This window comes from Aethalodelphis obliquidens, unplaced genomic scaffold (assembly GCF_003676395.1).
Source record: "Aethalodelphis obliquidens isolate GAN/ISIS:26980383/991018 unplaced genomic scaffold, ASM367639v1 scaffold1, whole genome shotgun sequence".
In the NCBI taxonomy this organism is placed as follows: Eukaryota; Metazoa; Chordata; class Mammalia; order Artiodactyla; family Delphinidae; genus Aethalodelphis; species Aethalodelphis obliquidens.
Window position 1 is genome coordinate 66,988,980 of NW_020837945.1, and position 15,357 is coordinate 67,004,336.

The 15,357-nt window shown below is 34.8% G+C and overlaps 1 protein-coding gene across 7 annotated transcripts in view; it reads right to left on the minus strand.

Moving 5' to 3' along the window:
- Nucleotides 1–15,357, minus strand: part of POLQ (DNA polymerase theta) — a 113,890-nt gene that overhangs the window by 7,932 nt on the left and 90,601 nt on the right. For 2 of the 7 annotated variants that reach the window (XM_027106000.1, XM_027105994.1), the window contains exons 25-27: nt 9,195–9,379; nt 6,408–6,519; nt 1,389–1,513 (exon numbers count right to left, since the gene is read on the minus strand). In XM_027106000.1, the coding sequence (XP_026961801.1) occupies nt 1,389–1,513; nt 6,408–6,519; nt 9,195–9,379 (422 nt within the window). Of the gene's footprint in view, nt 1–1,388; nt 1,514–2,930; nt 3,130–6,407; nt 7,035–9,194; nt 9,380–15,357 lie in introns of those variants that run through there. The other 5 variants (XR_003432706.1, XR_003432723.1, XR_003432717.1 and 2 more) reach the window with 5 other exon arrangements.

Sequence of the window (15,357 nt, forward strand, 5' to 3'; positions counted from 1 at the left end):
CTCTCACAGTTTTAACTTCAAAAATATTAGTTTTTAAAAAATTATATGGTTCATTAACATTAATCATTCTATCCTCCATTTTTCATTGTGTAAATACCAAAAAACATAATCAATCCCTATTAGATCAAGCCCAAATTTCTCAGCCTGCCATTAAAAGCCTTCCCCAATAGCTGATTCCATCTGACCAGTAGAAAATTATCTATTCCTAAGTGACAACTCAAACTTTCCACTCCTATCAGATTGGCTTCTAGCCAATCCTTACTCAAACTCTTGGTCACTTGTGATTATCTTTTTCTCATGCCATCAATTAAATTTTAAATAGTCTTCAAGAATCTGTTTAAGTCCTATCTCCTCTAGAAGCCTAAATAACTGAGTATACATGCTACTTTTATATTTTTTTAGTTTGCTTTATCTCTTCCAATACATTTTAAGACTTACTTTTCCTAGTGCAACAACTACAGTGCCTACTTCACTTGGAGATATGGTAAAAGGCTGATAAATATCTGACATCTGTATGTGGATATATGGGAGGCGAGAGAGTGAAGAAGTAACAAAACCCCAACTACTCCTCCATGGTCCCTAAGAGCATTATTGCTCTGAGAGATTCTAGCTCAAGACAGTAGTTTAGCAATTTGGGGGCTGGATATTTTCATTACATACAATGTGTAGTGGGCACTGACACACAAAAGTATGAGGTAAGGGCAAAATACAACCAGTTAAAATAGGAAGGTTTGGACTATAACAGAAATTTAAATGCTCAGATACACAAAAAGTGTACAGATACACTTTTATGGATCCCAATGATTTCAGAAAGAGATTTCAACCATAATTTGAGTAAATACCATCAATACATCTTTTGAATGATATTAAATATCATTTTAATATCTTCTTTAATATTTTGGGTATCCTAATAACAACCTCTGATGAGCCAGTGCTTTTAAAATAAATAAACAAAAGGAATGAACCAAAAAATACCGCAATTCAATGACTGGCTAATCTCTGAAGACAATGCAATCTGGTGTAATATGACAAATTAGTATAGATATCTGAAACAAAGAACAATTAGCAAATATAAGAATTAAGTTTATATATAACTTATTACCAAAGCTAATAAATAATTGGCTTACTAAAACAGAACATCTTTAACTGAAATATTACTAAGTGAACTCATATTTACATTAGTCTCCTATAGAGACTGTGTTCAGCAAATACTGGCATGTACCATCACTTCAGAAGTCCTTAATAAAATAGAAGATCCAATTAATATGCTAGTGATCTCTAAAAGGGACAATAGCAGGGTTCAGTCTTTGTTGAAAAAGTACATGTCATTAAAGTTAAAAATTTAAGTTAAAATATTAAGTTAAAAATCCAGAGAAATTTCAACATACGTGAGCTTTGTGATAAGGGTTGTTGTCTTTGATTCCTGGTAAATATCTATGCCTTCCCAAAATGGTCTGAACAAATCCATCTCTTTTACAATTCTTCACTGTCTCTCTCATGAAATGATTAATCCCTACAAAGAAAATGAAGAAATAATTACAATCAATGTCCATCCTTAATCTCACTCACTAGTTTCAATATAGTGAAATATACCAAAACTTCACCATGATTAACATTAATATCACATCATCAAAATTTTGCATATAAACTTTCATTCACTTTTTCTTCCAGTTTTATTGAGAAATAACTTATACACATCACTGTACAGCATGACAGTTTGCTTTACATATATTGTGAAATAGGGCTCGCTTAGGCAGCACATATACATATATTGTGAAATTACCACAATAAATTTAATTAACACTCATCACCTCATATAGCTATGAAAGTTAGAAACAAAAGGGACTTTAGAAATGACATAATCTCTGTTTTTCAACCACCAACAACAAAAAATACAAAACTAAACTCTAGAACAACAGAGCAGGTACTAAAACCTAGATGGTTTTATTACAGGACCTTAAGAATACTCCATGCTACTTTTCACAGGGTTCTGTTCTTTGATCACACTAACCCTCTTTTACTCTTTGAGCTTATCTTTACCAGGCTTAATACATTCCAACAGCTCCTTGTTACCATCTATGCTATGATTCAAATAGGACCTAACTGAAACTAATGCATGAAGTTGTAATATTTTATTAGAAACTTAAACAACTCACTTCTTAAAATTCAAAAAGACTACATATAGTATATTACTCAAACACATTCACATTCCCTATACCAGCATTCATCCTTTGCTATATAGGTCCGTTATTAGGTCTTATGACTCTCCAGGATGAACTCTTTGCTTCAGATGGGCCAGTCTCTTCATTGCCCATTCCTGTCTCTGAGCTAGAGAGGTTCTTCTCTCCTGGAACATTCTTTTTCTATACTCTTTAAAACACATTTAAGTACAGAGACTGCTAATCTATCTTTATTCTTTTGTGCAATTTCTGCTTTCTCACAGCTCTGCTCATCCTAAGTAATAAACACTAATGCCTCCCAATTAAAACCCCTCATTTGAGGATTTCTATTGTGTGGCTGGCACAGATTGTGGGTGAAAGGAAGGGGAGAAACCCTGCCAAGTGCAGCTGTTGGTGATATCTGACTACTAGCATAGGAATTTCAGAAAGCAATCAGGCTCTCATCTTCTCTTCAGGAATTACTGTGATACTGCTGAGTAAAGAGCAAAGAAAAGGATGAGATTTAAGAGACTACACCTCTATGAATTCTCTTACCTGACTCCTGTAGGAAGGCTTCAAATATTCAGAGATTGCAAGAACTACTTTAAAAAAACAATCAATGCTGAGGTATAATTTACATACAATAAACAAAGCTGAGATATAATTTACATACAATAAAAGGCACCCACTTCCGGTGAACAGTTTGATGTATTTTAACAAACATATGCACCCCTCCAACAACCACTACAAGATACAAAACATTTTAATCACCTTCACAGTCAGCTCCCCATTATCAGCCTCAAACACTAATGGATCTACTTTATTACACTGTATCTTTTTCATGTTCTTGAATTTCATAAATTACACTGTATGTTCTCACTTGTGTCTGCCTTTTCTTGCTAAGTAGCATTCCATTGAAGAGATATACCAAAATCTGTTTATCCATAATCCTGTTGACAGATATTTGTTCCTGTTAAAAAGGAGACAGCAGGGCCAAAATGGAGTCACTTGTGCTAAACCCTATGTTAGCAAACTAAGACTTACTACCTAACCAAATTGCAGCCTCAACACCCCCAGGAATGTAACCTTTAACCAGTCAACCTGGTATTACATGGTCAGCACTAGTGAGGTTATCTGCCCAATAGGCCCTTCCAATCCCCTTAGGAGAGTGACCTTGCCTGAAACAATGCATTCTTTGCTAATATTTCCTTTATCCACCTACCCCCTTTCTGCCTTTAAAAAACTTTTCTCTTCTACAGTTCGGTGGAGCTCCTTTCTAGTGCTAGATGGGATGTTGCCCGATTCATGAATCATTGAATAAAGCCAATTTGATCTTTAATAAATTTACTCAGTTGATAAAGAAATGGAGTAATAGATACAGAGAACAAACAGATGGTTGCCAGAGGGGAGGGAGTTGGGGGGAGGAGAAAAATAGGTGAGGGAGACTAAGAGGCACAAACTTTCAGTTACAAAACACATGAGTCACAAGTATGAAATGTACAGTGTGGGGAATATAGTCAATAACTATGTAATATCTTTGTATGGTGACAGATGACAACTAGACTTACCATGGTGATCATTTTGAAATGTATAGAAATATCAAATCACTGTGTTGTATACCAGGAATTAACATAGTTTGTAGTTCAAATATACTTCAAAAACAAACTCATAGAAAAAGAGATTAGATTTGTGGCTACCAGAGGTGGGGAGTGGGAGGAGAGGGAATGGGTGATGGTGGTCAAAAGGTACAAACTTCCAGTTATAAGATAAATAAGTACTAGGAATGAAATGTACAACACGATAAAGCTAATTAACACTGTTGAATGTTATATATGAAAACTGTTAAGAGAGCAAATCCTAAGAGTTCTCATCACAAGGAGAAAATCTTTTTTTTCTATTTCTTTAATGTTGTATCAATATGAGATGACGGATGCTCATTAAATCTATGTGGTAATCATTTCATGATGTATGTAAGTCAAATGATTATGCTGTACACCTTAAACTTATAAAGTGCTGTGTGTCAATTATAACTCAATAAAACTGGGAAAAAAATTTTTTTAATTTACTCACTAGGATTTTTGTTGTTTAACACTTCCAGTCTTTGGCGGTTATGAATAAAACTGCTATAACATTCACATACAAGTCTTTCTTTGGACATATGTTTTCATTTTTCTTGGGCAACCATCCAATAGTAGAATTGCAGAATCATACAGTTAAGTGTACGTTTTACTTTATATGAAAGAGCCATAGTGTCTTCCAAAGTGGTTGTACCATTTTACAACCAATCAGCAATGTAAAAGAGACACAATGTTTTTAAATTTTAGCATTCTAATGTTTATATAATGGTATCTCTTTGTGGTTTTAACTTGCTTTTCCCTGAGAACAAATGACGATAACACTTGATGTAGTTATTCACATATTTTCTTTTGTGAAGTGTCTGTTCAAATTTTTGAACTTTATTTTATTGCATGATTTACTTTCTTAGTATTGAGTTGTAAGAGTTCTTTATATATTCTGGATGCAAGTCCTTTGTTAGATAATAGGAACTATAAATATTTCCTCTCAGTCTGTGGCTTGACTTTATATTTTCTTAATGGTGTCTTTTATAAATATTTATTTTTTATGACTAATTCAGTGTTATTATCACCTAAGAAATTGTTGCCTACCTCAATGTCATAAAGCTCCTCTCCCTTTTCTTCTGCAAGATTGATAGTTCTAGTTTTTACTTTTAGGTCTGTGGTTCATATCAAGTTAATTTTTGAATATAGTATGAGATAAAGTAGAAGTTCATTTTTTTTTCCATACTGGTATCCAGTTGTTCTGGCACCAACTGTTGACATGACCATCTTTCCTCCATTGAATTACCATGGCAACTTTGTTGAAAATCAATTCACCATATATGTATAGGTCTATTTCCTGATGCTCTATTGTGTTTCATTGTTCCCTGCGTCTACCCTTATACCTATCTTGATTATTGTAGCTTTATAATAAATTTTGAAACCAAGGAGTGTAAATAATCAACATTGTGCTTTCCCCCCCAAATTATTCTAGTTATTCCAGGCCCTTTGAATTTCCATATAAATTTAGAATCAGCTTGTCAAATCTGACACAAAAGTCTAATGATATTTTGATTGGAAATGCACTGAATCTATAGAACAATTTACAGAGAACCGTGATAACAATATTGTGTCTTCTAATAAATTAACATGGTAAACCTCACATTTACTTAAGTATTCTTCAATTTCCCTCAGGATTGCTTTGGAGTTTTCAATAAAGTCTTGCACATACTCTGTTAAATTTATCCCAAGTATTTCATGTTTTTTGATGTTATTGTAAATGGTTTTATTTTTACTTCATTCACTAATTGTTTATTGCTAGTATATAAAAATACAACTGATTCAGGGACTTCCCTAGTGGTCCAGTGGTTAAGACACCGCATTTCCATTGCAGGGGGCATGGGTTTAATCCCTGGTCGGGAACTATGATCCCACATGCCATGCTGGCATGGCCAAAAAAAGGAAAAAAAAAAAAAATACAACTGATTTTTACAAACTGACCTTGTATGGTGGGAACCTGTGCCAAATTTAGTTATTTGTTCTAGTAGTTGTTTTTGTTGAATTTATGTGATTTTCTATGTACAAGATCATGTCATGTGTGAATAAAAGTTTTTCTTTTTGGGGACTGGGGACAGGGTAGATTACAAAGGGGCATAAAGGAACTCTCTGAGATGATGAGGTGATGGTTCCATACCTCAGCTGTAATGTAGACAGTATGATTGCGTGCATTTGTCAAAATTCATAGAACTATACAACTAAAAAAGGTGAATTTTACTGTGTGCAAATTACCTCAATAAACTGCCGAAAGAAGAGAGAATTTAAAATGGTGATATTCAAACTGCTCTATAAAAGCAATTTTTCTCTCACAGTTTCTGGTACATTTACTCAATGGTTTACTGTTTCAAGATAAAGCTATGTAAACCTAAAGCACAGGACAATTCCTAGATTTTATAAGATTTTCACAACGACACAGTAGCATATACATCAACTTCATTTTGCTATTCCATTTCTGTCCCTACTTTTATGAAAAAAGCACATCTCTAAGTAAGGTTGATGTTATTTAATCAACAGTGCTTGATGAAAACTTCTGTTAATAGAAAATTCTGTAACACAAATTTTTAAAAATATAATATGGAAAGAGAGTTGAGAAGAATAGTATCTAGAAGATAATTAACATTCAATGCTTCCTTACCGGTATATCTGGATTTGAAGGAGTCAATGTAAAAAGCAGCATCATTTTCTTTAATACCCATCTGCTCTCCCAAAGATTTAGCTCCCATTCCATAAATGATTCCATAGCAAATCTGAAAGGGACTCATCACACACAGTAAGTAAATTATAGGTCATAACTACATAAAATGCAAACATAAAAAGTTCATTAGGATTGAGATTTGGTAAACTTTTCATAGTGAGTCAAAGAAATGATTAGATTTGCTTTGGTGGGTTAGATCCATAGAAGCTGATATCCAGTGAGCGCCTTTACTGCCTTTTAGCAATACTTTTTGAGGTGTGGAGAGAAAGAGAAGAAGGGGCAGAATATGAATGAATATGAGTGGGTGAAGAAAATAACCCTAGTTGTTTAAAAGGAAATATTTCTGACTGTCATTTATCCAGAACTCTTCAGAGAAGCTTTCTACTCCTCATAATACTTCATTAACTGCTGCTTAAAGAAGTGCCTAGGAGTCAGGAAAGAGAAGCATTACAAACATTCCTCTCCTCACCTTTGAATAGCACTAAAAAAGCAGGAAGAGTAGACTACATGGCTTCATAATAGGGAGGACGTCATTGGAAATAAATATCCTCTTCATCTCACAGCCACCTGAAATCCCACAATTGCAGAATTCATTTGGGTTAAAGACAAACTTTTGAGAAAATTTTGGGAGTAGTGGAGGAAAATGGTCTAAATAGGTCAATAAAGAAACTGATTTATTAATAAGTATTGCCTGGGTTCAAATCCTAGTTCCACCATTTACAAGAGGTATTATCTTGCACAATCTACCTTGTATCTCAGTTTCTTCAACTATAAAATGAGGACAGTAATATCTACATCATGAGTTTGTTAGGATTAGATGAGTTATTTTATATGTGTGTGTGTGTGTGTGTGTGTGTGTGTGTAGGATACCACCTGACATAAAGCAAGATCATATAAATATTGTTAAATAAAATTTAAAAAGATAACTTGCAAAAATTGATTATCAAAATCCAAAATACTTCCCAAAGTATTTTTTTTTTAATTACATTGAGAGGGAGTTTTTTCACTCCTGTTTTCTTTTCCTTTTAGGTCTTTTTACACTTTTTTTTCTTAATTCAGATATTACTTAGTGCTAACTGATACCTCAGCAAGACTGAGATCTAGATTAGATGGTTCAGTGCATGACGATTCAAGAAAAAAAAACTGGTATATCATAAACCCTATTAAATCATGCAAGAACTTATTAAATAGAGGCAGCTATCATCAGTATATAAATGTTTAGATTATGGAGTCAGAATGTCTAAGTTCTGTCATTCTGAACTTATCCTGGCTCCACCACTTATAGCTATATGACCTTAAGCAAACTACTAACTTTCTGTGCCTTGGTTTCCTCCTATGTAAAATGGGAATAATAATAATAAAACCTATTTCATGTACTTACTACGAGGATTAAATATTGGAATATTACCTATTTAACTTAGGGTTTGATTCTTGCTAAATGCAGGATTTAATCTGAGAGGATTAAATAGAGAAGACAAAACTGGCTTTCTAAATAGTGGAAGAAACAAGTGTTGGTGCTAAACAGGCAGTGGTGAGAGGAAGTGTTTCATGCCTAATAAGCCAGTCAAGAATCACAGCTGTGAGTAACAAGAAGTGCAAATGTAAAACTAGTAAAGCAGGATCTTAGAGGTGGTGTGCCTTTACCTCAGCCAACAATCCTGCTCTCTTGAAAAGGGCATCAGATTTCCCACAGGTCATGTGATAAACAAGTATCAGTTGTTAATCTAGGCCAGGGAACAGTGTGAATGTGGCCTTTGATTTTCCCTGTGCCCAACAGTCATCCAGGAGTAGGAACTAATATGGGCCCATGTGAAAAGTCCAAGGGCAGTATGAAGTTTTACAGGCAGATTAGCTAACTAATGGCCTCAAAAAACTAAAAAGCTGGGTTTCCCTGGTGGCACAGTGGTTAAGAATCTGCCTGCCAATACAGGGGACACGGATTCGATCACTGGTCTGTGAAGATCCCACATGCCGCGGAGCAACTAAGCCCGTGCGCCACAACTACCGAGCCTGTGCTCTAGAGCCCGTGAGCCACAACTACAGAGCCAGTGTGCCACAACTACTGAAGCCTGCGCGCCTAGAGCCCGTGCTCCGCAACAAGAGAAGCCTCTGCAATGAGAAGTCCGTGCACCGCAACAGAGTAGCCCCCGCTCACCGCAACTAGAGAAAGCCCGTGAGCAGCAACAAAGACCCAACACAGCCAAAAATAAATAAATAAAATCTATTTTAAAAAATAATAATAAATAAATCTTAAAATAACTAAAAAGCTAATAGTTACTGATTATAATCCGCAGCTCAGCAATATTTATTTTTCAACAAACATTCAGAGAGCATCCTTCTATAAAAGGCACCATGGCTCAATGCGTGTGAATATAAAAAGATAAATATTTGTGTGCTTACAGACTAGAAAGAGATTTTAAAAATACACACACACACACACACACACACACACACACACAATATCTACCACCACCACCACAATATCTACCACTAATGCATATAGATTTCCCAGAACTAAGTAGGCTCGGACTAACTCTACCTGATTCTTTCTATTGACTCTACAAAGGAAAATATGAATACCATGAGACAGGCTCAGGTGAACGTTGTGAAAAATCCAAAGAGGGAGAAATCACTCCTCAACCACAAATGATTGAGATAGTTAAAAAAATTTTTTTTAAATCATAAAAATTCTCCTCATTTATGTTAAACATGTTCAGTAAAGACCACCTGTTTTGCTTGTTGCCTCAGATCATCCCCAACAGACTCTGGCTCAATCATCTTCCATTCAGCTGCAATACTCCTGAAAACATCAGCTCCAGTGTTTAGTATTTGAATGAGACGATGATCGTGGGATAAATGAGCTAAGATCCTCAGCTCAAGTTGAGAGTAATCAGCAGCTAATATTAAACCACCTGAAACAGAAATGATTTTAGAAAAGTCGGTACAAAGACAAAACTAAGTTTTATAACACTGAGCAGGATGACAGAAATTTAGTTCCAACATACAACCGTGAGATCATGTAAAAAAGCTCAAATCAAAAAAAGCTAAAACCTTGCTCTTAATATGATGCAATTCAGCTCTGTAACATATAAAAATTTTATGCTTAGCTTTCAAGGATATGTAATATATGTAAAGCCACCCTTGACCTCTGCCCGTTAACCACTGTGGTAGTGCTTTCCTCAGTGTTCCTATAGCACTGATACATAATCTAAAATGGTTCTTTCATGCCTCTCCCACGGAACACTGAGCCATTAGGGATGGGAGATAATCTTCCTTTGCATTCTACAGAAATGCACAATTCCTGGTACCTAATAGGTCCTTAACAAATGGTTGTTGAAGGAATGAATGAATGAGTGAATCAAGAAACTGGTTTCTAATGTGTGCTGACATTTTAAGGGGTATGGAGAGAAATGTGTGCTCTGCTTTGAAAATAAACTTGCTCAACAAAAAAAGGTCAAGTGGCCTGTATGTGAAAAAGAGTATTCAAATAATTAAGAGGATTCAAATAATTTATCTATGGACTAGGAATGACTGGATAAGCATGGCAAAAACAAAATAGAACAAGCAAAAGCATAGTTAAAGAAAAAGTAGAAAAATATTTGCAACTGATATCACAAAGGACTCACTGCTATATTGTATAAAAGAGGTGCTATAAATCAAGAACAAAATATAAACAAGCAATTCACAGAACTAATAAAAACAAAAGAATCTTAAACCTATTAAAGAATGCTTAACTTCATTCACAATAAAAGAAATGCAAATTAACTCTATAACAAGAAACAATTCTTTTCTACTTGTAAAAATCCAGAGGTTGGATGGCACATTCTGTGGCAAGGCTGTGGAGAAAGAAACACTCATACATTGTTACTTGGAAGTAAATGGTAACTGTGTCCCATTAGATGGCAATTTGACAATATCCATCAAAATTAAACAGGCTTTTAACTCTGTGACTCAGTAAACAAGCCCACAGGCTGCTGCAAAGATTATCTGCATACAAATTAAACTGGCTTACGTTCAAATTTCTTTACTGATAATCACAAGTCTTCAGCATAAAAATATTAAACAAAAAAACAAAGCAAACAACAGTGTATACAGAATGCTTATGCTTGTGTAAGAACAGAGGAAGAAAATAGTACATATTCATATTTGCTTGTATCTGTATAAAGAAATACTGGAAGGATATATAAGAAACTCAAATATGTAATTAACTATAAGAGTTATACATAACAGGGTAGCTAGGACAGGGAAGGAAGCAAAGTTTCTCAATATATACCTTTTAAATATTTTGATTTCTGAACTATGTGAACGAATAACCAATTCAAAAATATATAAATACTGATTTGAAACAAATGACCACAACTTTTATGGCCTTTCTGCCCTAAACAAAATAAAACTGGACAAACTATATGAAATAACAGTTTTCAGATGTTGGACAATAGGCAATGCAGGACTACAATCCCTGAGAAAGGGGAAGGAGAGGGGAGATAAGAGGAGCCATGCAACTGTCTCAAGTTTCTGAATGGAGGCAGCTCAGGGAAAGAGGTGAAACAAAGCACTGTGGTCTCTGAGCTGGAAGAAGAAAGTGTAATTTGGGCCTGCTGAGGCTGCTACAACTTGTGAAATTTGGAGAGAAAGGAACTTTGCATAAAAGGATCACCAGAAATATGCACAGTAATCCCTTTGGATTTTTGACCAAATACTAAACTGTGCAGGGAGAAAGTTCAGAGAACCAGACAAAGAACAAACACTAAAGAAATAGCTATTATCAAAGTTCAGCTATCAGCTGAACTACTTGAACAACATACTCTTGAATGTTGAAAGATGTTCAGGCTCTGACCAGACTGAGTGGAGAAATCCTGCTGAACAACTTGAGCACAAAGTAGAGACCGCAGTAAGGCCAAACCTTACAATGATGGTTAATCTAGCCCTAGAGTAAAGGCTACTCTAAACGTCTGCTCACAAAGCTTAAAAGACTCAAAATGATCAAGCTGATGTGAAAGTAAATTAACTGCCTGCCAGAAGAAAACGCTATAAATGAAGACTACAAAATCCAAAGAGTTAACAATGTAGTAACCATAATGTTCAGCATACAATAAAAAAAATACTAGACATATGAAGAACCAGGAAAATGTAACTCTGACCAGGAGAAAATTCAGTCAATAGAAAAATGACTCAGAAATTACAGAGATGATGGAATTTTAATATGTTCAGGAATTTAAAGACATATAAAAATAATGATAGAACAAATAGTGAATTACAATAAAGTGATGAAAACTATACAAAAACTTAAAATTCTAAAACTGAAAATACAATATCTGAAATGCAAAATTCACTAAAAGGATATAACAGCATTTAGACACTGTAGAAAAAAAGATCAGTGAACATTAAAACAGTCAGTAGAAAATATCCATTGCAGTACAGAGTTTAAAAAAATGAAGAGAGGGGAATAAAGAAGAAAAGAAAAAAAGTTTCAGTGATCTGTGGGACTATACTAAGTGGTATTACACATGTATATTTGGAGTAATAGGAAAAAAGGGCAAAATATGGACAAAAATATTATAAGAAATAATGGTTGAAAATGTTCCAAATTTAATGAAAAATATAAGCACATAGATTAAGAAAAAGAAAGAAAAAAAAACCTAAGTGGACTCAGGAAATTCAGCAAACTCAAAAGCCGAAATAGTAAAGCATAAAAAACCACCCAGAGACTCACACCCAAATCAAATTGCTAAAACTGAATAACAAATTTAAAAAATCAAAAAAGCATCCTGGGAAAAAATATATTATGCTTGGAAGAATAGCAAGAAAAATAGTGGTGTACTTCTCATCAGAAATAATGCAAACCATAAGCTAATGGAAATATATATTTAAAGTGCTAAAAGAGAAGGACTATAAACCCATAAATCTATGTCAAATAAAAAAATCTTACAAAAGTGAGGATAAAATAGAGAAATTTAGACATGGAAATGCTCAGAGAAATCACTGTCAGTAGAACTGCACTACAAAAAAAACCTTAAAGAAGTACTCTGGGTAAAGAAAATTGATAACAGATGGAAACTTGAGTCTACTTCAAAGAACAAAGAGTGCCAGGAAGGGTAAAAAAGTAAACAGACAGAAAAGACACTTTTGTTTCTTGATTTCTTTGAAAGGTCATAACTGTTTACAGCAAAAAAAAAAAACTACATAGCGAAGTTTATAATAATCATAGAAGTTAAACGTATTACAAAAAATGGGAAATGGAAAAACACTCCTTACGTTATGGATGAAGTGGTATAAAATTATTTGAAGCTAGACTGTGATGTGATGCATATTGTAAACTCTGAAGTATCTAAGATATAGAGTTAAAAAGATAATAGAGGGGCTTCCCTGGTGGCGCAGTGGTTGAGAGTCCTCCTGCCAATGCAGGGGACATGGGTTCATGCCGCGGTACGGGAAGATCCCACATGCCACGGAGCGGCTAGGCCCGTGAGCCATGGCCACTGAACCTGCGCATCCAGAGTCTGTGCTCTGCAACGGGAGAGGCCACAGCAGTGAGAGGCCCGCATACCGCAAAAAAAAAAAAAAAAATAGAGGAAATAAAACAATAACAAAAATAGTCACTTACAGTTTTTAAAAAAGAATAAAGAACAGATAGAACAAAATACAAATGACAATAGACTTAAATCCAACCATATATCAAGAATTATTTTATTTTTTTAACATCTTTATTGGAGTATAATTGCTTTACAATGGTGTGTTAATTTCTCCTTTATAACAAAGTGAATCAGCTATACATATACATATAGTCCCATATCTTACATTTAGTAGTATATATAAGTCCATGACACTCTCTCACTTCAGCCCAGCTTACACTTCCCCTTCCCCGTGTCCTCAAGTCTATTCTCTATGTTTGCATCTTTATTCTTGTCCTGCCCCTAGGTTCATCAGAACCTTTTTTTTTTAGATTCCATATATATGTGTTAGCATACGGTATTTGTTTTTCTCTTTCTGACTTACTTCACTCTGTATGACAAACTCTAAGTCCATCCACCTCACTACAAATAACTCAATTTCATTTCTTTTTATGGCTGAATAATATTCCATTGTATATATGTGCCACATCTTCTTTATCCATTCATCTGTCGATGGACACTTAGGTTGCTTCCATGTCCTGGCTACTGTAAATAGAGCTGCAGTGAACATTGTGGTACATGACTCTTTTTGAATTATGGTTTTCTCAGGGTATATGCCCAGTAGTGGGATTGCTGGGTCATATGGTAGTTCTATTTGTAGTTTTTTAAGGAACCTCCATACTGTTCTCCATAGTGGTTGTATCAGTTTACAATCCCACCAACAGTGCAAGAGGGTTACCTTTTCTCCAGCATTTATTGTTTGTAGATTTCTTGATGATGGCCATTCTGACCAGTGTGAGGTGATACCTCATTGTAGTTTTGATTTGCATTTCTCTAATGATTAATGATATTGAGCATCCTTTCATGTGTTTGTTGGCAATCTGCATATCTTCTTTGGAAAAATGTCTATTTAGGTCTTCTGCTCATTTTTGGATTGGGTTGTTTATTTTTTTTGATATTGAGCTACATGAGCTGCTTGTAAATTTTGGAGATTAATCCGTCGTCAGCTGCTTCATTTGCAATTTCCTCCCATTCTGAGGGTTGTCTTTTCGTCTTCTTTATGCTTTCCTTTGCTGTGCAAAAGCTTTTAATTTTTATTAGGTCCCATTTGTTTATTTTTATTTCCATTTCTCTAGGAGGTGGGTCAAAAAGGATCTTGCTGTGATTTATGTTATAGAGTGTTCTGCCTATGTTTTCCTCTAAGAGTTTGATAGTTTCTGGCCTTACATTTAGGTCTTTAATCCATTTTGAGCTTATTTTTGTGTATGGTGGTAGGGAGTGTTCTAATCTCATACTTTTATATGTACCTGTCCAGTTTTCCCAGCACCACTTATTGAAGAGGGTGTCCTTTCTCCACTGTACATTCCTGCCTCCTTTATCAAAGATAAGGTGACCATATGTGCATGGGTTTATCTCTGGGCTTTCTATCCTGTTCCATTGATCTATATTTCTGTTTTTGTGCCAGTACCATACTGTCTTGATTACTGTAGCTTTGTAGTATAGTCTGAAGTCTGGGAGCCTGATTCCCCCAGCTCCATTTTTCTTTCTCAAAATTGCTTTGGCTATTTGGGGTCTTTTGTGTTTTCATACAAATTGTGAAATTTTTTGTTCTAGTTCTGTGAAAAATGTCATTGGTAGTTTGATAGGGATTGCACTGAATCTGTAGATTGTTTTGGGTAGTATAGTCATTTTGACAATGTTGATTCTTCCAATCCAAGAACATGGTATATCTCTCCATCTATTTGTATCACCTTTAATTTCTTTCATCAGTGTCTTATAGTTTACTGCATACAGGTCTTTTGCCTCCTTAGGTAGGTTTATTCCTAGATATTTTATTCTTTTTGTTGCAGTGGTAAATGGGAGTGTTTCCTTAATTTCTCTTCCAGATTTTTCATCATTAGTGTATAGGAATGCAAGAGATTTCTGTGCATTAACGTTGTATCCTACTACTTTACCAAATTCATTGATTAGCTCTAGTAGTTTTCTGGTGGCATCTTTAGGATTCTATGTATCATGTCATCTGCAAACAGTGACAGCTTTACATCTTCTTTCCCGATTTGGATTCCTTTTCTTTCTTTTTCTTCTCTGATTGCTGTGGCTAAAACTTCCAAAACTATGTTGAATAATAGTGGTGAGAGTGGACAACCTTGTCTTGTTCCTGATCTTAGTGGAAATGCTTTCAGTTTTTCATCACTGAGAACGATGTTGGCTGTAGGTTTGTCATATATGGCCTTTATTATGTTGAGGTAAGTTCCCTCTATGTCTACTTTCTGGAGGGT